At 44.5% G+C, this 25,195-nt stretch overlaps 3 protein-coding genes across 4 annotated transcripts; 1 reads left to right on the top strand and 2 right to left on the bottom strand.

The window, feature by feature from the left end:
• Window positions 1-3,988: 3,988 nt before the first annotated feature.
• dnajb1a (DnaJ heat shock protein family (Hsp40) member B1a) lies at window positions 3,989-6,208 on the bottom strand. Its single transcript, XM_015948428.3, has 3 exons — window positions 5,768-6,208; window positions 4,342-4,910; window positions 3,989-4,257 (listed from the first exon to the last, which is right to left on the bottom strand). Exons 1-3 carry the CDS (start codon window positions 5,976-5,978, stop codon window positions 4,027-4,029), a joined length of 1,011 nt encoding a protein of 336 aa, XP_015803914.1. The 5' UTR covers window positions 5,979-6,208; the 3' UTR covers window positions 3,989-4,026.
• A 1,948-nt stretch (window positions 6,209-8,156) lies between these two features.
• Window positions 8,157-11,900, top strand: tecra (trans-2,3-enoyl-CoA reductase a). Its single transcript, XM_015948427.3, has 11 exons — window positions 8,157-8,630; window positions 9,004-9,055; window positions 9,160-9,204; window positions 9,284-9,387; window positions 10,237-10,352; window positions 10,622-10,727; window positions 10,909-10,981; window positions 11,065-11,108; window positions 11,191-11,248; window positions 11,355-11,443; window positions 11,691-11,900. Exons 1-11 carry the CDS (start codon window positions 8,463-8,465, stop codon window positions 11,862-11,864), a joined length of 1,029 nt encoding a protein of 342 aa, XP_015803913.1. The 5' UTR covers window positions 8,157-8,462; the 3' UTR covers window positions 11,865-11,900.
• Window positions 11,901-16,325: 4,425 nt separating this feature from the next.
• samd1a (sterile alpha motif domain containing 1a) lies at window positions 16,326-22,218 on the bottom strand. Of its 2 annotated transcripts, none has more exons than XM_015948425.3 (7): window positions 21,623-22,218; window positions 19,045-19,399; window positions 18,540-18,673; window positions 18,373-18,436; window positions 17,260-17,329; window positions 16,801-16,915; window positions 16,326-16,682 (listed from the first exon to the last, which is right to left on the bottom strand). In XM_015948425.3, exons 1-7 carry the CDS (start codon window positions 21,983-21,985, stop codon window positions 16,536-16,538), a joined length of 1,248 nt encoding a protein of 415 aa, XP_015803911.1. In that variant the 5' UTR covers window positions 21,986-22,218; the 3' UTR covers window positions 16,326-16,535. The 2 variants fall into 2 exon arrangements, with proteins under 2 accessions (XP_015803911.1, XP_015803912.1); XM_015948426.3 differs by having other exon boundaries at window positions 18,373-18,433.
• Between the last annotated feature and the right edge of the window lie 2,977 nt (window positions 22,219-25,195).

The following is a 25,195-nucleotide window of genomic DNA, read 5'->3' as shown; positions in this document are numbered from 1 at the left end:
TCAGCGCATATGTGCACAGCGAGCTGAAGATGTGGAGATTGGCTTGGAGCGCGCCGCAGAACCAGAGCGCATGCGGGAAGGTTCCTCCCACTGAAGCGAGTGTTTTCCAAACCCTGTCTCTCAGAGAGACTTGTCACTTAGAAAATGTTCTCTGATTATGAAACTTAGGCTGAATAGCGCTTGTTCCTTACTCCAATGTGGCGACGCATCCAGGAGCCGTCTGAGGAGAATCCCAGAATCTCACATTCTCTTCAGCTCAGAAAGCGCCTATGATTACGCACAAGCGTGACCCATCAACTTGGTCTCACAGTAAGACCGGGTTGGGCCTGTTCAGGTTTACGCAGACAATCTTTACATAGAATTGACTTACAGGTATAAAATTAATTCAGTAAAATATAAAGCATTTTACTTAAATATCCATTCATTATTTTACAAGCACAGAGAGCCGCATCAGAAGGATGGAAGAGCCGCGGGCTGCCGACCCCTGGTATTCCCAAAGTGTGGTGTGCGCACCCCCGGGGGTGCGCGAGCTGCCGATAGGGGGTGCGCGAGCTGCCGATAGGGGGTGCGCGAGCTGCCGATAGGGGGTGCGCGAGCTGCCGATAGGGGGTGCGCGAGGTGAAAAGTGTAATGGCTGAGGAGCTCAGAGAAGTCTGTCAAATGTCACCATTAGCGTAGCCAGAAACTCATTTGTGGGTGGGCCTAATAAATGTAATTGAAAACAAGTATATTTTTGCGCGCGTGTGTGTGTCCTCCAAATGTGCCCTAGCTTCATAATAACAATGCGCCGAGCTTCAGCACTCTGGCCTGCGCACGCCGATATGTTCCATATTTGATCATTTTTAACGGTGTTGGAGAAATCTGAAGGTGGCGAGTCATTCTGGCAGATTGTAATTAACACCTGTCTCATGCAGGTGTTCTGACATTGTAAACCTCACACACAGAACATTGTGGATGTAACTAAATAAATCAAGAAATGATTCCCATTCAGGCTATTAACAGCGCGCTGAAGATCTGAAGTTCAGAGTGCGTCTGTCAGAGGTCAGACGCGTTCCAGCGGAACCACGGCTCACGGGTGCACAAGTGAGCACATCTGGGCTGGGCAGAAGTCATTTTACTACATTGGTTTAAATAGCGCCGATAACGAGACGCGGTGACTTGAGCGGCTCATGGAGCTGTGCCGCACACACACACACACACACACACACTCACACACACACACACACACACACACACACACACACACACACACACACACACACACACACACACACACACACACACACACACACACACACACACACACACTGCAGCATGTTAGAATCATTTGAATGACTAATTTAACTACACTGAGCTGCTTTTGTAATAATTTAATCTCTTATTCTGGAGTAAAATAAAGAAACAAGCTAAATCATCACAAATCTGTGGCATCAAGGAGCATCTTCTGAGTTCAAACACAGGGATGGAGCACAATGTTTACACCTGAACAGTATCAGGATGTGTTAACTCACAGAGACCTGCAGGTCTTCTGTTTGATGAGCAAAGCGCTGAGAATCCGCTTGTTATGAGCGCTAAATTTTATTTTGCCGCTTCCGTGCGGAGCGGTAGGGAAACACGTTTCAAACACGGAACCGAGTCTGGTTACCGAACCGAGCAGAATTCCAATGACGTAACACCGGTGCGCGAAGGTGCGGGTTCCAACCAACAGGTGAGGAGGGAGAGAGGAGATAAACAGCGAGTGGATCACAGGGATTGAACTGATGTTTTTGAGCAAACCTGCGGTAAAAATGTCTGTTCTCATTATCAAGGGTGTACCCCCCCCATCCCCCCCCCCCCCCCCCCGTTTAGATGCGGTGCTCATGCAGGTGGCTCTTTCTGTTCCGACGCTCTTGCACGTAATATTTTTAATTTATTAAGCCTACAATTTATTTTTACTCTGTAACGGATATGATTTAAAATGTAGCGAATTACAATTCTTTTTTAAAAACGTACTCAAGTAAAAGTAAACGTACAGATTTTAAAAACGACTTAAAAAGTATAAACGCACATAAAAGCTACTCAATTACAGTAACGTGAGTAAATTTAATTCATTACTTTCCACCTCTGCATATATATGTGTGTGTAGAGAGAGAGAGAGGCATGTTCTTAGGGTTCTACAGCCCCCCAAGGCACTTTACAACACAGTCATCCACCCAAGGACAGTCATCCTGGGACGCACTGACAAGAGGCTTGGCTGGCCGAACACTGGCGCCACTGGTCCCTCGGACCACCACCAGCAGGCAAGGCGGGTTAAGTGTCTTGCCCAAGGACACAAATGCAGGATGCTCTGGTCTGAGCCGGGATTGAACCTGCAACCTTCCAATTACTGGACAAGCCACTCTACCTCTTGAGCTACTGCTGTGCCACATTAGTTTTTATTGATATTGGAGGACGACGAACATTATTAAATATAAGATCTTCCCTGTAAGTTTTTAGTTTAAGATTAAAAAAAACTTTTTCTGGAGGAAATTAAATGTTTTTTAATTAGACAACTAGCCTATTTGCCATGGACAATGGTGTTAGATCGACATGCAGAAGACATATTTATTCAGTGAAATAAGTTGTTAATGCAAACGGTGCTGTTGCCATCTCGCTCAAGATAACACATCCCTGGCTAAACAAATATTTCAGGAAACAAAGACATTAAATGAAAACTACGAGAAAGCCACATTACTTGTAAAAATATAAGTAAACATATACTATTACTACAGGTATTATACCAAACCAGCCCAAAAGGACTAGGTGTTGAGATAGTTTTTTGGGGGCTGAGTTAGTCGTAAATAGTCAGTTTTATTAAAGTACCCTCATCAAACTACAACACAACTGATGTGCTCCCTGTGGAGTGTTTTCAAATATGTTTCATTTAAAAGTAATGATTCCATCTTAGTAAAGGACAAAGTGTTATTCTGTAACTGAAGAGGCTAAAGCTTGTTTATTAAGGAGGTAAAAATGAAAGAACATGAACCCCAGCTCTGGCTAATAAAGCATGAATGAGAAAAACAGATGATTTTCTTTTAAAAAGGAAGAAAAAGTAAACAAACAGCCTTTTTGCATACAAAAAGATAAACACCTCTTCCTCTAAGGAAAAGCAGGATGAAGCAGCAGAACCTCAAAAGCAAAAAAAGCTTTGATTTAGTCAAATCTATCACACTACCCACAGCCCAACAACACTAGTCCTCCAACTTATGACTCAGCATTTCTGGGGAATCTAAGTACAGTCAGCAAACAATGCAGCAAATGTGCATAGTGTTGGTTAATCAAATGATAACAAACTCTTGATTAATTAAACAGCAAAATTGGAACCTAAAGTCTGCACGATATTTGTAAAATACACCACTCATGCTGTACACGGGGTTAAAGTAAAATGTTACGCATAACGAAATTCACGTTTACGTTACTTTTGGATGCACACTCATGTGTAGAGCAAAACTGCGCAAGTCTTTGAATATTTCATATGCAGATTCAGTGAAACACTTTTAACATGTGCCATCTTTAACATTTCATGGATTTTTTTCTTCCAGTACAGATTCTCCCTTTGGATTTCCTCTCTGAGGATGTTGGTGTAGAAATTTGAGGCAGTGTGTGTGTTGACCTGGCAGCACTTAAAACTGACACTCTGAACTTTAACTTGACACAAAAAGAACAGTCTGTTTACTGCTGATAGTTGTTAGAAAGTCACACTTGGAGCAGAGACCTGTAGCTTGTCCTCTCAGGATCCACAGTTGCACCTGAGTTGTTGAACTCCCACAAACACCTGCTGTAAAACCAAATCATCACTAAAATCAAACTTCAAAGTTCCTCAGTTTTATTAACTTTGAAAATCGTCGTCGTCTTCCTCCGCTTCTCCGGACTTTGAAAATCCCATTAAAAATACCATCTCTTCTAAGCTCAGCTGGAATCAGATCCACACAGAGTTTCAAAACCAAACATCACACACAGCCTTGCTGCAAATGTGAACCTGTTAGCTGCTGCAGCCAAACATCCGCTTCACATGGGAAGTATGGTCTCGAGCGCATCGCGTGTGCTGGAACCCAGCTTGTCAGGGAAATTAACACAGAAGTCCAAGATCATGTCGCCTCTTTTTTCAGGATATTTGGACAAAGGGAGTCCTTCTCCACAGATGCGCTTCTTCGTCCCTGGTTTGACGACTTCTCTGGAGGTCACAGTGATGGTCCGGCCGTCCAAAGTGGGAGCTTTTACTGTGCAGCCACACAACGCCTGGAGACAGACACAAAAACAGGAAATTATCACCATGACAACTGTTAAATATTACACTTGTTATATTATCAGCCCAGCGCTCACCTCTTTAAGTGATATTTTAGTAGGAAAAACTATATCTGAGCCCTCTCTTCTGAAGACAGGGTGGGGTTTGTCTTTGACCACAAAAACCACGTCTGCAGGAATGTTGGTGGGGGTTTCATCACCTTCTTTAGGAAACGTGATTTTTGTTCCCTCCTTCCAGCCCCGTTTGATATTAATTGTTAAGATCTTGTCTTCTTTGTGCATGGTGCAGCCGTCAGGATTCAGTCTCTTACGAGAAATCTTCATCTTCTTGGTGCAGCCAGAGAAAACCTCCTCAAGACTCACATTCAGCTCGTGCACCACCGGAGGATCCTGCCTTTTCTCGTGCGCACTGTGCGGGCCACTCGGGTGGGGTTTAAAAGACCTGTGAAACCCACCCATTCCCCCCATGCCAAAGGCACTGAAGGGATCGCTGACATCTATATCATTGTCTAAATTTGTTGCGAAGAAGTGATCGAAAGGGCTGCGGCCTCCAAAGAACTCGGCAAATATGGCGTGAGGATCTCCGTTGAAGGTGTAGTTGAAACTGGGACCGCAGTGTACGCCCCCTCCAGCAGAACCCTTTAATCCTGTAGAAGACGACACAAACATTAAGCATGTGCGAGAAAACGTGCAAAGCGTTGTCAGAGTTTGATCAGTGACATTATTTTGTGTCATGAGAGATGTCCAGGAAACTGCTGGTTTACCGTTTATAATACATTATGAGCTGTGGTCTTTAGCCACTCCTCAGTTAAAGACGCGCCCACTCAGATTTTTAGCACCGATATCGATTCTTTTGTCTTTTTGTCCAGCTTTGCCAGTGATGACATTGGCTGATTACAGTTCCTCTCATTTAACACAGATTATTATTCTTATTATTAACTTGAAACTTTGAATCCAGGAAGTAAAGACCCCCACACAGACCTGGTATTGTTAGCATGAAATTAGCCTTTAGCCTTCATTGACAGATGGAAAATAAATCTGACCTTTGAGTTTCCAATTTTCCTATTATCACTGATTAATTAAAACATGTAGATTAGTTCCTATCACAAGCTTACTTTGGGGGTTATTTAAAGGCATTTAACATAGTTTAAATTGTTATTGTTTGACATCATGTGCTTCTCTGCGCATCTTTTATTGCAGTCCAGATAAATAATAATAATAACAATAATAGTAATGTTATGATGAAACATTCATTTGCAATGACTGCTGCATTTTTCACCTCGTTAAGTCATATTTATTACGTAAGAGCGACGGGAGAGCTGCCAGTCAGCTGTTTCCAGCTAATTCTCCAGCTTTTGTGTGCAAAAATACAATCGGTGCGTAGTGACGTCAGCACCATAAACACCAAACGCACGTCTAAAGACGGGATCAGCACCGTGGCGGTCAGCAGGCTGTTACACAACACCGAGTCACAACTACAAACTTGCGTGCTGAGTTCAGGTACCTTCTTCTCCATATCGATCGTAAACATCTCTTTTCTTCACATCGCTGAGAACGTCGTAAGCTTCAGCGACCTCTTTGAACTTGTCCTCAGCTCCAGGTGACTTGTTCTTGTCTGGGTGGAAACGCAAAGCCTGTTTCCTGTACGCCTTTTTTATCTCCTCTTCAGACGCGCCTTTAGATATCCCTAACACACTGTAGTAGTCTTTACCCATCACACTGTCCGGTCGGCTGTTCTGCTCGTTACAAAAACATTTTCAGCGCACATATCCAGACTTGTGTGCGGGTCAAGTTCGTCACTGCTCCGCCGTGGCAGCTGCTGCCTCCTCCGGACCGATTTCTGTCAGGGTGGTTGTTCAAACAACCCGAGAACCAGCTACTGGGTCTGAAGGAAGGCGAAGAGGACTTCTTAAATAAAACCAATAATAGAATTATTTTTAAAGAAACCTGCAAAAAAAGAACAAACTGTTCTTAGTTGTGAGAGTTGCATCCACGCTGGACAGAAGCCGGGCGCGGAAACTTCTGGAAGAAGCTCTGCAGCTGACGAATGTAGGTCGTCGTCACTACGGGGACAAGAGCATTCCCTCCCAGCAACTTCCGGTTTCGGTTCACACGCTTTCGTAGACATTAGTGCGGAAGTAAAAATGTTAACTGCACTTCATTTAAAATCTACTAGTTGAAGAATACGACTTGTACAACTGGTAACACATTTTCCCCTCTATTCCTTGTAATAAGTGATTGTGCTCTGTATTCTTATCTTTTGAACACTGTTTATCACTTTGGCCCCTTTGCTTGTTTGCTTGTATTGTTGTGCTTTACTTCGATACTATGTAAGATACCCAGTTTCACTAATAAAGTTTGGAAAAAAGTAAACACGTGCAAGTGAAAAAAAACTTCATTTCAAACCTGTTTACTGTTTAAAACATAGCTAGAAATTGTGTTTACATGATCACTAAACGTTAGGACAGAGGGATAGCATCAAATGTCTCATTTGAAATTATTATTAATAAAAATTATATATGATAATAAAAAAGTCGAAAGTCAATGTTTTCTAACAAAAACTATATAATTAAAAAGCAGGTAAAGGATGAATGTTGGGGAAAAAATAGCAAATACAAGTATGTAAATACAAGCAAATACAAATTATACAACGACAAACATCAATTCACAGTTTACCACTTCACATAATATATTTAAAAGTATTTTTGAAGGGTGTTTGGGGTTAAACAGAGGAGGAGTCTGGCAGGCCAGGTTATTCACAGATTATCTTTACTAACTAAATCCTGAGTCAGGTCGTTTCACTGCAGCGCCCTCTAGAGGGGACACCTTAAATCACTGGATTACTCCATTAGAGATTATAAAAGCTTTGACGCGAAAATGTTCTTAGATTATTTTAGTACTTGAGAACAGAAAAAAAGAGGAAATTTAAAAAGTGACCAAATACTTATTAATTTCAATAAATCTGATGCTTTTTCTACATTATGGGGATTTTTCCCAAAACATTTGTTGAAATAAAATGTTAATCCTTACAAAAAATAATAATCCAGAATGAGTAACACTGAACACAATTTAATAAAAATTTAAATTAATCTGATTCATAACATTTAAATTTGCAGCAGAAAAATGAGAAGAAGATTCTACAGAAGTCTTGGTGTGACTATGATTGTAGCTTCAGATCTTAAGAGCAACAATGACATCGTGATCGCCTTACCTCTGTTGTTACAGCAGATCAGAGGTCACCATGTCAGGATTACTACCATTGATCACATTTATTATCATATGTCACCTTTCATGTTTGCTGATCAGGTTTGTGGAAGCAAGATCCGGTTTAACGTCGGAATGTTTCTAATCCAAAACTCAAATCTGATCTTTGAATGCTTGCTACAGCTGTTGCAGCGTGCTACTGCCTACTTGTGCAGCACAGCCTGTTATAAATAACCCATTGAATGTAGATATGCAGTAGGCTATGTGAGATGTTGCATTGACCCAGTGTGATGAGTGATATCTCTGATCTTTTCCCAAACAGCATTGCCTGCCCTCTCTTCACACCTCAAGTCCTCATGCTGGTTTCAAGCGCACAGACCCTAAACCAAACAAATCAGGGATACATTTCATTTTATTCATTCTGGAGTTTGGAAAAAGAAAGGAATATCGGTGCTGCAGGTGCTCATGGAGGGGAATGGGTTTGCATGAGAAGTTTATGCAAAAGATCAGAGGCCTTTTCAATGACACCAAGAAGAAATAAAGCCGAGAGTTGGACCTTACAGAGCGTATTCTGTCACTGAGTGGAGCAGCGTGAGGCTTCTCCGGGCTACCGAGCTGTTGCGACTTATATTTAGCTTTGCAAATGGCGCACTATGGATTATGTCTTGGGGCTCTCCAGTTTCGTCTTCAGTGCATTTTACTGCGTGAAGGGGGGTCGTGGATCTCCAAGAAGCTGCTATTCAGGTGATGAGCTGATCTACTGAGAGCAGCTCTCGCTTTCTTTCCAGTTTCACTCCTCTTTCAAATCTACAACTTGTCTCTGGAAGACATTTTTGTGGCCGTTCCTTCTCTCAGTTTGACTAAAGATCTTTTGTTAACCAGAGGTGTTGCTCAGTTGGCGAGAGTCTGGGAGCAGATACTTGAGCAGAAGACCAGAGCAAGTTGACTTTCACAGGTAACTTCACCAGACTGTTGGAGTTTGGGATCGAGCTGTCATGGATATACTTGCCTTAAAGGCAAAGGAAACAAATGGAGCTGAACCTGAGAAGAAGCCTACTCCTAGGCCCAAACCAAAACAGCCCAAAAAGGCTAAAAGGATTGTTTATTTTGAGGTGGAGATCGTGGATTTGAAGACTAAAGAGAAGCTGCTTCTGCTGGACAAGGTGCGTCTCAGTGGGACCGAAAGTTTTCCTTAAATTAGATTTATAAACATCAGCTATTTTACTCAAATTCATCTCAAAACCCTCTTAATGGAGTGGTTGTGTGTCCTTTGAGTGAGGGTTTGCAGTTAGGAGGTGAGAACTCCCTTTTTATCTGATGGAGCTCTGGCACATGGCTGTGCTACGCATGGTGGAGCTAGATAGACGGGATTAGCCGCTTGTATAAATGTGCAGATGTGGTGTAACACGCACAGCAATGTTTCAGACGAAAAGAGGGAAATTACACTGAAAAAAATAAACTACACATTTTGCAAATATCCATATTTAAGTCAAGGCTGTTGCTATGAATGTTTACATTTTTCCCCTTTAAATTCAGGTGGAACCAACTGCAACCGTTTTAGATATTAAAGCTTTGTTTCACAAATCATGTAAGTTTAAATGTATTTGTTTTTACTACCATCAGCATGTGGAATATGTTTAATTTCAACGTCCAGCGTGTCAAGAATAAAATACGTTTCTGTGTTTTTGGCAGACCCAAGGTGGTATCCAGCTAGACAGTCTCTGCGTTTGGACCCAAGTATGTGAGCGTCTGTCCAGGTCGCCTGACCTAGTGGTGCTAAGATGATGCGATATTGTCTGATTATCATGTTTCACAGAGGCCAAGTGTCTGAGGGATGAGGAAGTTCTCCAAACACTTCCTGTTGGAACCACAGCCAGCTTTTACTTCAGTGACCTCGGACCCCAGCTCACATGGGGAACAGTGAGTCAACACGCAGATGCTGAGCCCTGCAGCTGAAACATCTGCTAAGCTGTGGAACGGAAATGTTTGTGTTACTTTAATCTGATTCAGATCCTGATTTTTTATTTTAATGAAATAATCTTAAATACAAATTAAAAATGTTAACCCCTTTGGGAGCTGACCTTTATCTGTCCCAAGCATCGGATAGCTGTAGAGGATGTGATCTTTAGTGGTCATCTAGCTAAGAGGCTCGCACACAAAATAAGCTGTATGGTGATTTTCACGTAAAGCCATTAGGGCTGTTCTTATGCTAGAATATTAACAGAAAGCCTTTCACTCCCTCAGTAGCTCCTGAATATAAATATCACCCTGCAGCGACAGATAAAGATGATTTGCTGTCGCTCTCGTCTCTCCACCTCCTGCCCTGGCCGCCCTCTTTGCCAGGACATGTAATCTCATGGCCCCATTTCTCTCCAAGGTGTTTATCCCCCCGACCTCTGGCTTGCCTTTTACTGTGCCTCTTTATTCCCTCTCAGTGACACAGTTGCTCCTTCCCACATCATGTCCTTAACTACCCAAACACACACCCTTATTGGCTGTAAACTGATGGAAGTGTGAATGAAGAAGAGCGACTTGTCCAAGCAGAGATCACCACTGGTCTGAGCCAGCGTTGCTGATTCAGGAGTCTGTGTTGGGCTTTACAGGTCGGACACGGCTGAGCTGTGTTCCTGTCAGTGCTCAGTAGAAATAGATGTTGCAGAGGTAAAATGAGCCATAGTGAAAGCTGAGGTATTGGTGTCAAATACACATTCCTGTCCCTGTGAAAGTGCAAAGAAATGTAGAAGTTTAAAGCCTCCTCTCTCACTGCAGGTGTTCCTAGCTGAATGTGTCGGCCCGCTGGTTCTTTACCTGATGTTCTACTTTCGTCTACCTTTCATCTATTCTCCAAAATATGACTTCACCAGCAGCAAGCACTGGGTTGTACAGTGAGTGTCAGCTTGTATATTTTGTTCTGGAACCATAAGCCCCCCCCCACACACACACACATCCCCCTTGTACCCACCCACAGATCTGAGCTATATAGTGCCACACAGTGGTGAATGTAATGGACTGCATCAGAGCAATATCTTTTTCACACCTAATGTGTGTGTGTGTGTGTGTGCGTGCGTGCATGCGTGTGTGTGTGTGTGTGTGTGTGTGTGTGTGTGTGTGTGTGTGTGTGTGTGTGTGTGTGTGTGTGTGTTACCTGCTGCAGCTTGGCCTGCATATGCCACTCCTTCCACTATGTCAAGAGGATTCTGGAGACCCTGTTTGTCCATCGGATCTCCCACGGGACTATGCCTCTCAGAAACATATTTAAGGTGCTGTCCACTTTACTGTACATGAGTGTGTGTGTGTGTGTGTGTGTGTGTGTGTGTGTGTGTGTGTGTGTGTGTGTGTGTGTGTGTGTTTACCTTTTTCAAAACTCAGTGTTTTCCACCTGCTATGTTCGAAGCCACATCTAGACAGCTGGACTTATTCTAGTCCCACTTTCTGTTCCAGAACTGTGGCTATTACTGGTGCGCTGCAGCTTGGATGGCATATTACATCAACCATCCGCTCTACACCACACCCTGTAAGTGCTGACTCTACAGTACTTGTTTTGCTCATCGCTCAGAGTTAATACCCTTAGCTGTTTGTCTTTTAATACATTAACAGTTTACGGGCAGCAGCAGGTGAACACAGGACTTTACGTCTTCATAGTAAGTTGTAGATTTATCTATCTGCAGACACTAAACACAACAATCTCTCGTTTAGTCGAATTTTGTCTTTTTTCTCCTACAGTTCTGTCAAGTTGGAAATTTTTCAATCCACGTTGCTTTGCGAAACCTCAAACTACCAGGTGAGTCTGTCGCAGCAATGCTCGTAGTTATATTTGAACTTTAAGTACTTGTTTTACTTCTGAGTCTGCAGACAGCACTGCAAAACTCAGGTTTGTCTTTTTATAGGATCAAAAGTCAAGAGGATACCTTACCCAACAAAAAACCCTTTCACATGGATATTTTGGTTGGTGTCATGTCCAAATTACACATATGAGGTAAGAAGTTACACATGTCCGTCATATATGCATCATGTGATGTTCCACACCAGCAAACTGATGCCAGCTGTGTGGTTCCCAGCTTTATTAACCAATAGAGACTCTGTTGCTGCCATCTACTGGTAAACGTGTGTGTGTGTGTGTGTGTGTGTGTGTGTGTGTGTGTGTGTGTGTGTGTGTGTGTGTGTGTGTGTGTGTGTGTGTGTGTGTGTGTGTGTGTGTGTGTGTGTGAACCTCTTGCTCACAGCTGGGCTCCTGGATCGGCTTCACAGTGATGACCCAGTGTGTGCCTGTGGCTTTCTTCACCCTCGTGGCCTTCATCCAGATGACTGTGTGGGCCAAAGGCAAACACCGCAGCTACTTAAAGGAGTTCAGAGATTATCCAACTCTTCGCTCATCCATTCTTCCCTTCATCCTGTAGAGCCTGTACAAATAAATCAGCTGTTCCTAACACCAATCTGTTTCTGCTGAGGTTATGGATCATTTTTGTTCATCACAAGGAGAGAGGTGGATTGTTTGTTTCTGAGTGCTGGACTGAGGCATTGACATATATACTGGTCAATTTGTGTCCATAGGTTTGAATTATACATTTTTGTTCCCAAATGGGAGGTTCCCACCACCTCCCTTTTGACCATGTCACAGGTCCCTTCGCATCCAGACAATCCAAAAATGGCAAAAGAGGTGGAGCTAAGGGTGGGGCTTTTACGTTTGGAACAGGGTTGGAACAAATGAACCAGTGTAGCCACTAGCCAACTTAGCTAACCCAAGAAGCTAAGAAAGGCTGCTTGGACCGGGGTATCCCACCCCCACGACTGACTGGCTCCTGTGCTGGGCTGTAGTCATGCTGGTCGCCTGTGGAGATCTAATATGAACTGGGACTGTTAAACTACAAGCGGAGCCCCAGACCGCTGTGATCACAGCCGGGCACCGTGGCCTTTTACATCAGCTCATGCTCTACTGTCAGAGAAAAGTGGGACATTAGCTACATGCTAACCCAAAGCTAATGGAATTTTTCTAGCCGTTTTCAGCAAGAAAAATGCAGTAGAGCGACTCCAAAGTGAAGGCATCTCCAGCCTGCTTAGTAATGAAATCAAAACTGCTGACCGAGGATATCGGGCTTCGCTTGTCCACCGTGGTGAAAGATCTGCATGTACGCCGTTGTTAATGTTCTCTTCTCCGGGAACTGGAGATCAGCAGGACATTAGCTACTTGCTAACCCAAAGCTAACAGAGTTTTTCCTGGCAATTTTCAGCAAGAAAAAAGCAGTTGAGCAATTCAGAAGTGAAGCAGTGTCAATAAAAAGAGCTGTTGTGTTTCTGTGGTCTCCCTCAGAGATCCAGCATTGACCAGCATGTCTACATTAGAGCCCTGCACGGGCCTAAAATCTGAGCCCGTGTCCGGCCCGGCCCGAGGGGGTGGAGCCCCAGCTCGACCCGGTCCGAAAAGGTTTTCAGGATTCTCTGGCCCGACCCGAGCCCGACTTTTTTTTAAACCAACTAAATGAAAACAAAGTGTGTCAAATGTGTTAAAAGACGTGCAGGATCCGATCAATTTGTTTTCCCCTCGTTTACCGTCACGGAGATAACAGCGCAGTGGCTCTGGTGGTAATCAAGTTAAATTTTATCTCTTTCCAACAATTTTCACAAGAAAACAGAACAGTTAAAAGCAGGGCTTGTGTTGACCGGATAGTTCCCGTATTTGACCGTTTATTTTGACGGAGAAAGAATAGAAAGATTTACCCCGACGCATGCAGACGAACTGACATTTTACTCTACGCACATCGCAGAGCAGTGTCCAGCTCAGATGTTCAGATGGGAATCTTTTCTTGAGTGATTTAGCTACGTCTGCGATGTGCGTAGAGTAAAATGTCAGTTCGTCTGCATGCGTCGGGGTAAATCTTTCTATTCTTTCTCCGTCAAAATAAACGGTCAAATACGGGAACTGTCCGGTCAACACAAGCCCTGCTTTTAACTGTTCTGTTTTCTTGTGAAAATTGTTGCAAATTAAACTTGATTACCACCAGAGCCAGGCGCACTGCACTGGTATCTCCGTCACTGTAAATGAGGGAAAAACAAAAATGATCGGATCTTTTCTGACCTTCCCCACCTACAAAGTTTAATTACAACAATCAAACGTGACAGAGCCTGGATTTGTATTCTGAACAGTCTAAACATGTTTTAAAAAGAAACATAGGACAAAAGTGGCACCTGCTCAGTAAAACCACCAACAGGGTGAAAAATATCAAAATATTGTAGCAGAGACGGGCTACAACTGCTGGATCCATTTTATATAAATCATTTTATTGATTATTTTTTTATGAAAGATAGCTTTGACGTACACGAGCAACAGGTACCGGCTGCTGTCACCTGTTGTGATTGGTTAAAGCAGCTCTCTGCTGTCTGAGGGTAGGCCCCGCCCACAACGCCACGGCTGCTGTGGCTCCCAGTGTTTTCTTCACTATGGGAAATGGGTAATAATGGCTCTTTGATGGGAACAGGTTGCCGACCCCTGGTTTAAGTGTTTTAATTTTTTTTTATGAATTTGATTAAAAATAAAGGCACCCGGCCCGTGTCAGGGGTAATTACACAGTTATTGGCCCGAAGCCCGGTCCAAGGGCCGCCATTCTCAGGCGGTAGACAGGAGAAGCTATGCACCTGCTCAAGGTTCTTTTGCAGCCCCACCAAGCAGCTTCCCCCCAATAAAGTACAGAAATATAATTTTACTTACTGATATAAAGAAGCAGAAACTGCTTGGATGGTCTGTTAGTGCGCTTTCTCCCTTTTTCCAACTAATTCCATGATTAACATCCAAACACAGACACACAGAAAAAAGTTCAGCGTCGAAATGGCCGAACATTTATTCGCATGAGGCTGAGGCCTTTCTCCGGAGCTAGTGGCTCTAGTGCTAATTAATTATTCAGATTTTTAAGCATTAAATTCCACTTGAACAAAAGTTACAAAAATTAATTCACCCTTCTCAGAGTTGTCATGAGTGTAAACTAGATCTATTAAACCTAAAATGGTTTTTTGAACCAGGCAGTAAACATGTTTATTTCTGGTGTAAAATTGGCATTTTTAACATGGGGGTCAATGAGGATCTGCTCACTTCTGCTGCCAGACCTCTAGTGGATGAGGGTGGAACTGCAGTTTTTTATCACTTCCTTATTGGCTTCAAATTTGCTGCAGAATTATGGGGCTTGGACTGAGGACAGGGAAATGCAACAAAGTCTTACTTTAACTTTGAGTGCGATCAAAAGGAAAACAACATTTTGGTACTTTGAGTTGAATCATGTTTAAAGAGCAAGTACACTAAGAAACAGTTTTATATGATCATTATTTCCATGATCGGTCAGTCTGAATTTTACATGACAGCTGAATGTGATACTTTCTCCAGCATTAGCCGACAAAGAATATGGACAAGGAAATGCTTGTACCAGAAAAGTCTGTCAGATCAACTCGATGGTGTAAATAAGCATCCATGGACTCACCCGTCTTGACTCACGACGGAGAAGGCTGATGTTGGTTTAACATCCAGGAAACAGCAGAGAACATCAGTGTTAGTAGAAGCTAACCGTTAGCTTCAGCAACTCCACCACACAGCTCACCTCCAGGCTTGGGTTTTTTGTGGAGATATTACATCAACATTGCAAAGCAAACACAGTCAGTGATGGAGTCACGTTGCTGTTATCCAATCAGAAGCTGGATGCCCGAATATCAGGAAATATAGACCCCAAGTCCTGTTTTCTCCTCCCACTAACTTCTGTTTTCTGAAACGGGAGCACTAGTTTTTCCCCCACAGAGGACTCACAAGGCATCAGTTTATATTAGACCACTGAAAATGTATTGAAATAACAAGTGAATGAGAGTATGACTTCTCTAAAAGCCTCAGAACGGGCAGTCAGACCTGAGAAACCAAAGGTGAATCTGAGTTGGTAAACTGGTGTGCAGCCTGGAGCTGCACTCGTTACACTATCATTCAACTCCATCCGTGTTAAACTCATCCGACTGCAACTAATTGGGCTCTTCATAAAACATGGAACTTTGATGTTATTGAAAATAACTACCCAGCTTCAATAATTATAAAGAGAACAAATTCTGCTGAAAATAAACTTTTATGGTTACATTTTATTTACAAGTGTACAGGATTTCATGACTCAATTGTGTTCTTTTTGGAAAGTGTTGGATTAAAGTCAATAAATGATCAGTTAGGCAGACATGAGCTTTTATTTGACCTCTAGAAGAATCTCTTTATTATGGTTAAAAAGGGAAGAGCTACACTGGAGATGAAGACTTGGTCATGTGTGGAATGTTCAGACGTCCGGCTTTGACCAGAACACAAAACTCTAGTGTGCAGGAGAACAACAGAACATATTGCATTTCATAAAAGTATCTGTAAACAAAAACTTAGCAGCTGTTTTGAACCAAGAAACAACTAATCCAGTATGAGTTACATTTAATCATTTCCTTTGCTTAAGTGTGTGTAAAACAAAACAAAACCTGAATATTTCTGGTCAAACGGATCTGAAATTGTTCCCCAAAATGAAACTGTATTATTATCGGACCACAATCAATTCCTTAAGACAGCCGAAAGGAGAATCAAACGTATCCCAGTGATGCAAAGATGCTGCAAACCTCATCCAAAGCAGCAACCACTGCGGGAATGAAGAGTCGGGAATACAACTGGGAACAAGATACACACATTGAACACTTGACTCAACAAAAAGGAAGCACGATTAGCCGCTGAGTTTCCAGTGCCTTCACCTCGACGAGGGGACACCTTTGCAACAGCACCACCCAGTCCTGTCTGTGGGTCCACTGGTACTGCTCCACTTAAACACGCTGTGCCAGCAGCAGGCGCTTCGGTCCACCACGGGGTGAAATGGAAACAATTTGAAAACCAAAGACCACAATGAGAGGTAGGATGACAGTAATTCAGTTTCTGGTCATTCTCACAGTGAAGGTAAAGTCCACTGCTGCGTAACACCCCCCACCCGCCTTTACATACGATGCATATGGAGGTGGGATCCAGATGGAAGAGGGGTCGCATGCACGTTTATGTCCATTTGATTTTGTGTGCCGTGCTATTCGTCACTTCAGATGTCTTCGCATTCCAGGAAGTGGGTCCTCTGCAGCACTTTAACATGACGCTCGTATATTTTGAGGGCGGGGCCGAGTCGGATAGACAGGCCGGTCAGCACGTCACTGCGCTGCATCAGAAGAAGGGACTTCCCATCGATTTCCTGTTGAGGAGAAATTAGATTTTTGTTGACTTGAAAATTTCTGAATGCAAGAAAAATATAAGTTTTGGGTTTTAAAGAACTAAATGGCTCTGTGGCAGCTTTACAGAAGTCCACTAACCTGTGTTCGAAACGCCACCGCCTGCTCCGGAAACCCTGCTGCTGAGAAATAACTGGCCACATCTGACACGGTCCACTGCAACAAGTTCTGCTGCATTTTCTCTGTCTTCACCGAGCTGGAGGAAATTAGGGATAAAAGGTCAGAACCAAGGATCTCAGCTTCATTCTACGTTGGTATTTTATATCTGATGGTAACTGCTTAAGGTTTGGTGTCAGAATAAACACTAACTGCTCATTTAGACAATCAGCCTAAACCCAGATCTGCAGGTGGAACAAAAACAAGGGTCCATCTGACCCGCTGAACAGGAGCTGGTGATGCTTAAATAATCAGGCCTCCTTCATTAAATCATTTGATTTTCTGTCCCAATGAAAGTTACCGACTGGAAAAACACAGTAAATGTAAGTGTGCAGGAGACAACAGGGCGTCAAACTGATGTGGAAATAAAAGATAAAGACTCACAAATCTTTGCCACCGTTTAGCAGACAGCCTTCAGTTTCTGAGTAGGACACGTCCATCTTCTTAAACACACCTGGGGACAAAAAGAAGCTTCAGGTTTCAAATTATGGGCCATTCCCATCTGTACCGGGTCGGCCCGGGCCGGGTAGCCCCAGTCGGCCCCAGCCTGGCCCGGTTGATTCCACACATCCTTGTCTTAAGCCCATGTGGGCTGATTCTACCCACCAATCAGAGGCTTGCTCTAATGGAAGGTGTGAATTTGCTGTCAGCAGTGGGTGTGTTGGCCCTGGTCGGCCTGAAGCAGACCCCCTCCAGAAGAGGGCTGAGAATGAGCCTTTGTTGGCCCGGAAAAATACCAGGCCACCCAGATATGTAAACAACCTACGCTACCCGGCCCGGGCCGACCCGGTACAGGTGGGAATGGGGCTTTACTGTGCACCAGCTCAGCGGCTTTGTCTCTGTGACAGACGGCAGACGGCACCTCCGTAGGAACTAGTTCTATTCTCCGGGATTTAGAACGACAAACTTCAGAATGTTGATATTAACGGATGTGATAATGAACCACAAGCAGCACGCTTAAGTATGAAAGATGTTCTTTCCATGCTTCTGCTGTCATGGTGGAATGTGTTTTCCTATTAGAGTAGGGTCATGGTTCAGACGCAGCACTGTCATTTCCCTGCTCACCTTTACATGACACCATCAGGGTTCTTGATATTTATAAGACACACTAACTCTAACAAACTGCTCCACAGCCATTACAACCTGCAGCATTAAAGAAACATCTATGTTCTTTTCTCCAGCGTCTACCTGCATTAAAACCCAAAAGGTTCCAACTCTAAACTTTTATGTCTCAAACCAAACAAACCTCGTCAGTAGGTGAAAAAGCTCCGAGTTCAGTTGCACCCACTAAAAAACAACGTTCCTGGTGGAAACTTAACATCTGTAAGTGGTGGACAGATGTTTCTAGTCACAACTGAACAATAACTTAGCAGTCCAACCAGGATCTCCTAAATATGTGTTTATTGCAAAGCACCTTCCAGGAGAGATGGAGATCAGCCTCATCTGTGTGGAACACACACGGAAACAAAAGCACATGAAACGATGGACCAGACTCACCGTTGTCAGGTGGCACGGGTAGTGTGTGTGATCTTCCATCACAGACATTCTTGACCTCATCCTGCTGGACGGACACACACACACACACACACACAATCATGTCAAGCACAAAGCAGAAAGATGAAAGCAGCATACAGATGTGACTAAAGGGACTGGAGGTCAGTTACTGGTCGAGCTGCAGAGTCTGGGACCAGCTGGTCAGACGAGAGGCTGCTGTCCTCCACCTTGCTTCCCTCTTCTTTCTTTACGTTGCTTAAAACACAGAAGGTTGTAGCTCCAGGGTGGTTTGCTGGCTTCATGTCTACCGTGAACCAATTAGAAAGCCAATTACTCACTGATATAATCGACACTGGCCAGAGCACACTGTGGCTCTGTCGGTTAAATTTACCCAAATGATTAGTTTAATAACCTGAGTGATGCTACTTAAAACACTTTGTTTAAACCTGAATACGTGCTGCAGTGTTTGGGATGCGAGAAGGTATCACACTGCTAAGGAAGTGCATTATCTTTGTTTCTGCTCTGTATCTCGCTTACATTACTGCGTTTCTGCCTAAATACACAACAATTAATCATCCACAGCAAAGCTCAGCATAAGCGTGCACAAGAAACAATATCAAGACTGCTCCGTGATGCTGGGTGCACACATTATCCTGCATCAAGCAGCCCGATTACCTTTGTCTCGCTGCATTCCTGGGTGCTGGCACTCCACTGGGCTGACAGTAGCATCATAAGCCCAGTCATTGTGTGGAAGGGCCCTGGGGCTGGAGGGGGGCAAGGAGTTGGGCCTCCCTCCCACCTTCTGGGAAGAGGCACAGTCCAGAGCAGAACCAGAGCTGCAATTAGGGCCAGGGCTGGGCAGAGCGCCAGCGGGAGAGCAGGGTGCAGAAACAGCTCGCACAGGAGCGCAAAGCACAGGGGCGCCTTCATGCGTGTGGCTGGGGGAGGACCTGTCCTGCCCATCCCGGCTCTCCTCAGCCCCCTCGTCATCTGGATTACTGTCTGTGTCCAAAGTCATGGAGGTATCACCCTGAAACACACAACCAGGGGGCTGCATGTCATTTCTCACCACATTTTCTTTAAGTCAATGGAAATCCACATGCAAGTTGCTTCAGACAGGCCTAGATCTGAAAAGTCAGAGACCTGTAATTCCTGCCAGGGTCGAGTGGGACTGATTGTAGGCTGAAGGTGTCAAAAAATAAATAAAAAACTAGTTACCACGTGATGCTGCGGTGGTAAATGACAGCATCTGATTTCATTCACTGGCTGTCAAAAAACATCCCATTAACGTCATAAATTAGGCGGCTTGACCAGACGCATTTATCACTTTCAGCAAGGCGGAGTTTCTTCTTTTCTTTCCCTTTTTTTGTCTCGACGGTGGCCTGTGAGAAGAACTACCTTATGTGCGTTTTCAGCAGAGGCGCACAAGAGCGCACTAAAGCCCGCCCCGCCCCGCTCCGTTTGTGCGGACCGCATTTCAGACAACTTTCACCCAGAAACAGAAAGACGTGTCCCCGTGGATCCCATCCAACACCATTTCATCTGGAGCTCACTGAGCTCGGTGCGTTACCACAGGCCTCGTGTTCATCGGCAACACTGAAGCGAACGAAAAAGAGAGGCGGGATTTTTTCCTCTCAAATTTCCTCCAAAGTGCGCATGGAGTTCCGAGCCGCTGCAAAAAAAGGAGAGAAAAAAACCTCGCCATTGTGTCTGTGGTACAGATCCGCCACCAATAAACACAGGACTGGAAATAAACACGAGGTTATACTCGATGTGCAACAACAGCCTGCGCAGGCAGGCAGCAGACCTCTCCACGGTCCACTCTGACTTTGCATCGGGTCAACCGTTTACTGTAAAAGCGACGCAACAAAGAAAAACGTGGATGATTCCGTTATCGGACGCGTTAACGCCTTTGCTTTTACGGGGTTGCATGACAAGGCTGTTAACGTGTGTGTGTGTGTGTGTGTGTGGGGGGGGGGGGGGGTCAGAGTCGTCAGCCGCATTCATTTTACAGCAACACACACACGCGTGCGCGCGCGCGTCTTTTCTGACAACAAAGTCAATTTGATCTCTGCTTAACCCAAATCGGACAGGCGCATCCGCCATCTAGCGCCGGGAGGGAACAGTTTGTGGTCGCGTTAGTTCACAGTCGCCGGCGGCTCTTCTGTGGGTGTTTGCTTACTTTGCACTGCTGTGATTCGTGTGAAAATTTGTGGTGCAAATAATCAACAAACATTGTGAGGAGAAGCAGCAGCTGCACGGGACGAGAGGGGCCATTACACCGAACGCCGCGCCACGGACGTGACCAGGTCTGGCAGGGTGTCCGATAATGGAGCTAGGGGCTAGACTTTATGCACTGCGTCGACCCCCCAGGGAAATCCATCTAACGTAAAAAAAAATGTGTCAGACTTGTTTCATGAGAACTTCGTTACGCATTTAACTGAGGTAAGTGTGCCATTTTAAAAGCCGCGACGTACCGCTGCAATAATCTAAAGCACAGATGTCACGTGTTATGGACACATCGCAGTGACGTGTCTGTAACGTCTCAACTCGCTTAACAAAACTAATAAAATCGGCGACCAAATGTCCCATCGTCCCCGATCAGCCTCCAACATCCGAGGTGTTGGAGACCCCCCCCCCCCCCCCCCCACCCATTCCCACCCTGACTGTAGCGCACGAGAATGACAGGAAGTATTTCCGGTGATATCTTTCAAAACAAAATCCTCATTGTAGGAAGTGAACTTGAATGCTTTTATTTTGAAGTACAGTTAGCTAGCCTTCAGGATGAGCTTGACTTGTTTCTCCCCTTCGCTCAGAGGCGAGTTTGGGGCTTGAAAAGCGCTTTCTGTCGCTGATAATGGAGGCTGGGGGTTGTTGCGTCCAGGCAGGACGAGGCAACTTTACCCTGGTGTATGTTTGCGCCGTTGCTTTTAAGTGCTTAACAACTGGCGCAACGTAAAACCTGCCGTGCTCGCACTAGCTAGTACACGCGCACCTTCTTGTCTTCTCCGCGGTAGCGCTCGCGCGAGGTCCAACCGCCGCTCCCCGTCTGCGGCAGTTTTGGGTGCACTTGCAAATCACTCCCCTCACCCCTCCCAGGGTAAAAAAACAACGTTTTGCATTTCCAGCATTTTTTCTCAAAGCCCACGACTCTCGGTTTGTACTTTCACCTGCACGGCTGGCGCGATGCGACATGACAATGACACGAGAGCTGGTTCAACGTTGACTCGCGCAACAGCAGCACTCAACGTACCTCTAAATCCTCCTCGTCCTGGTCCACAGCACCGAAAGCGCTGTCCCCGTTGCTCAAGTCCGAATGACTGGCTTCGTCCGCCGCGCTCCTTCTCACAGCCGTCGTTAACGAAACATCATCCTTTTTTCTGCTTCTCCGCTGAACCTTTGCGGCGTTCCGATACGAAATAGAGCCTTTGTAGTTAACTTTCAGCACGGTTTGTTCCTGAATCAGTTTTTCTAGTTCTGCGCAGGTTCGGTCGGGCTCGGACCCGTGTCGTCTCCGGACCATTCGGCAAATCCTCTCCAAGTCTGGCCGGGCTTTTCGAGACCGCAGCGAGTCGATAGTGTCCAAAATCCACTCGCGGTACTTGGATTCAGACATTTCCCCTCCGCTTATTTGTTTGCCTCTTTCTCCCTCTTCTTCGGACCTTGGTGCGTCGAGCCTAAACGTTACACTCGGTGGTTTTCGTGATCCGCGGTCCGAGCCCCACTGAGAAGCGGAAACCTCGCTCTACGCCTCCTGCGTTTGCGTGTGCGCTTAAGGTGGACCGACATAGTTATAGCCAAAAGTTTCACTTGCGAGGCGGGTTTAAGGTGGAATGTGGAGTCCTAGACGGTAAGGAGCGTCCCAGTAGAGGCGATTTGCATTCAATTTAGACAGATTGCATGAAACAACAATAAACGATTCAAATTCAGTTTTTAATCAAGTGAAGGTAATCACGTTCTACATGTTCTTAAACAAAGACATTTAAATAAACAGAGACCAAGCTGTAATCATGCTGGCCCAGTCAAGTTAACTTTTCTCCATCAATAACTAAAGAGACGGTAATTTCCACAAACAGACCGTAACATTTTTCAAACCAGAAAAAACGTAATGAATGAGGTAATTATTTTTGTAATGCTTTTTAATAACCAAAACAACTTTTAATACAACTAAGCAGCCACATAATAGTCAAGTATTCTTTATTCTGGACTCTTAGTCCACTTCACAGAAACAGCAAAACATTGCTCAGGTAAGCTAAAGTGAAATGAGCACAATGTGACACACGAAAGAGACAGAAGAATGACGAGAACGAGAGACAATAACAGTAGTGTATAATAAAGTATAAATATTGTAACTCCATGTAATCTTAAAAAATACTGTAATACAATTGTTTTTGATGCAGTAAACTGCTGTGAATTTACAAGTGGAAACGCTTTGAGCATCTATAGCTATCTAGACTTTTTTGGGGCTCATAACTGACCCTGGAGCCAAAACGCCAAACTCAAACCCTACAATGAAATAAATTTGTATACCCCGCCCACCTGGCCAGGACATGCATGATGGGGGTTTGTGTGTGGAAGGACCAATGTCTGCAGAAATACTGGACAAACCCTACCTGATAGTTTCTAAATGGCTGAGTTGAAGATTACTGGATGGCACTCTGAGGATTTGAGTCCGCCATTGCCCCCAGCTACAAGCTAACTGAGCTAACCAAAGGAAACAGAGGATTGCGTGTGCTTTTAACTATATGAAGTTGAGTAACTCTAAGGTGAAGCACTCACCAGCTCACTGAGTTGCAGAGTTTCTGTGGTTTCCCTCAGAGAGCTCCACGGGCGGCAAGCACAGCCTCAGACGGCATGGATCGGATTCGGGCGCCAGGGCCGTGTGAGCCCACACTCCGCTCCTCCGCAGCGGTCAGAGATCCGCATGGGCCACCACTGTAAAGGGGCAGCGGAGGCCACGAGCCACAGAGCTCCAACCCAGGGAGATAGCACAGAGTATTGGAACCCAGCCCAGCTGAAAATATTTCAGCCTATTTTGACCAAGCAGCAGTGTGCTAAAAGCACAGTGTTTTACCCAATTCAACCAGCGAAGTAAAGTACGGAAATAGAATTTTATTTACCAATAAAAATTAAGTGGAGACTTCTTGGATGGTCTGATGGTGCAGTCAGTACCGCAGCTTGCCGTTTAGCCCAACAGTTCCATGATTAACATCCAAGGATGAACACACAGAGGACACCGCTAAAGTTCAGACAATCAAAATGGCCCAGCCGGAGTCTGAGGCCTTCACCGGAGCAAAGCGCTAGCTCTGACGGCTCATACCTGTCAATCAAATCTAACCATTCACAATTTCAAGCATTTAATTACTCCTAAACAAAAGATTTAAAAGAATCACCCCCCCTCAGAGTGTCCATGACTGTGAGCTAGATCTATTAAACCTAAAATGGTACCAGGCTGTAAACGTGTTAATTCCTGGTGTTAAGTTGGCCTTTTATAAAGGAACTCTGCAGTTTGGCTTGCTTTCAACACCTCTAAGTCTGTTTTAATGCACTGTCCTAAAACCAAGACAGAAACTTGCGTTTCTGTTTTTAACACCTTGACCTAACTGCTGTAATGTCACCTCAGCCTTCATTCTGCAGGAGCGGTTCATCCCTAAATCAAACAAATCAATTGTGTTCACAATCTAAAACATGCAGGGAACGTGCTGGAAGCAGACTCCAGCGCTGTCGGCTAGCCACTACTATTCTCTAACAGAGTTCCCGGTAAATGTGATCAAGATCCTGAGAAAAGGAATCGTGACCACATGCTGTACATCAATCAATCAATCAAAGCTTTATTTATAAAGCGCCTTCTGCGAGCGACCCTGTCGGGAAGCCCAAGGCGCAACACACATTAAAGTTGTGCTTACAAGTGTAATAGGATAATTGTTAGGTCTACATCCAATCCAGTCCTTTGTCTCTGAGCTCTCCTGATTCAGAAAACTCTGCATGTTGGCTTTTGTTTGACTTTTACTGTCATCAGACATATTTCTTTTAGCTCCATAAGATAAAGTTATTCTTTGTTTCTCCTGATGCTCCAGCATCATAAACACGTTACAATAAATGCTAACCAGGAATAGCTCGTGTGTCCTGAGGTGTAAACATGGATCGCTGTGAAGCATTACTGCTTCACAAAAGTTACGTGACTTCAGGGGAGCAGTCTGGATACTCTAAAGTTGCAAGTGTGGTATTTGGTCTACAATGGGTGTAGGGGGCTGAGTGACTTTTTATCAATCCTGTAAAAGGTCATCCTAGCACATACTGGCTCAAGTAAGCGATTTAAAAATATGAAAAATGTACATAGTTTCCCTTGCCTGGGATGCAATAAGAATTTTGTCTGTTTTGGAGGCAGCACCTAGTGGATGAAGGGGGAACTACATTTATTGTCACTTCCTGGTTGGCTTCATAAATTCAGGCGAAAGCTGCCCCTTTGGGAGGGATGAAGTTAGCTTCTCCTGGTGGTGAAGAGGATGACTCCCTGGATGAGGAAGTTCATGCTGGCAACATTAGCAACATTTTCCAGCTGAAAAGAGAGGAAATACCGCAGAAAGAGGAAGGTATATGTTATGTTTTGCAGTAGGAATGAGCAAGGCAGTATTTATCCACAGAACTATATTACACGACTTGATGTCACATCCAAAATGCATCTAACCATCTTCTTGTTCTCCTCTTACATGTGTGTAAGCACCCATGCTGCCTCCTAGTGGTTACAGACTATATCGCTATTGTCCAGTGAAGGGAAGCGGGATTTTCCGCGGATTTTAGGCTACGTTCAGACTTTAGGCCCTGA

Source organism: Nothobranchius furzeri, chromosome 5 (assembly GCF_043380555.1).
Source record: "Nothobranchius furzeri strain GRZ-AD chromosome 5, NfurGRZ-RIMD1, whole genome shotgun sequence".
In the NCBI taxonomy this organism is placed as follows: domain Eukaryota; kingdom Metazoa; phylum Chordata; class Actinopteri; order Cyprinodontiformes; family Nothobranchiidae; genus Nothobranchius; species Nothobranchius furzeri.
Note: the sequence above shows the minus strand (reverse complement) of the source record. Positions and strands in the feature narration are given on the sequence as shown.

What these genes read in the sequence shown, in the direction of transcription:
- dnajb1a (XM_015948428.3), bottom strand. Translation starts at nt 5,978, where the DNA reads ATGGGTAAAGACTACTACAGTGTGTTAGGGATATCTAAAGGCGCGTCT. An exon ending in CGATCGATATGGAGAAGAAG is followed by an intron (nt 4,911 to 5,767) that starts GTACCTGAACTC and finishes CGTCTTCTACAG; the next exon opens with GATTAAAGGGTTCTGCTGGA. An exon ending in CTAAAATATCACTTAAAGAG is followed by an intron (nt 4,258 to 4,341) that starts GTGAGCGCTGGG and finishes GTCTGTCTCCAG; the next exon opens with GCGTTGTGTGGCTGCACAGT.
- samd1a (XM_015948425.3), bottom strand. Translation starts at nt 21,985, where the DNA reads ATGTCTGAATCCAAGTACCGCGAGTGGATTTTGGACACTATCGACTCG. An exon ending in AGGAATGCAGCGAGACAAAG is followed by an intron (nt 18,674 to 19,044) that starts GTAATCGGGCTG and finishes GGTTCACGGTAG; the next exon opens with ACATGAAGCCAGCAAACCAC. An exon ending in CTAAACGGTGGCAAAGATTT is followed by an intron (nt 16,916 to 17,259) that starts GTGAGTCTTTAT and finishes AATTTCCTCCAG; the next exon opens with CTCGGTGAAGACAGAGAAAA.
- tecra (XM_015948427.3), top strand. Translation starts at nt 8,463, where the DNA reads ATGGATATACTTGCCTTAAAGGCAAAGGAAACAAATGGAGCTGAACCT. An exon ending in GTCTCTGCGTTTGGACCCAA is followed by an intron (nt 9,205 to 9,283) that starts GTATGTGAGCGT and finishes CATGTTTCACAG; the next exon opens with AGGCCAAGTGTCTGAGGGAT. An exon ending in TCCGCTCTACACCACACCCT is followed by an intron (nt 10,982 to 11,064) that starts GTAAGTGCTGAC and finishes ATACATTAACAG; the next exon opens with TTTACGGGCAGCAGCAGGTG.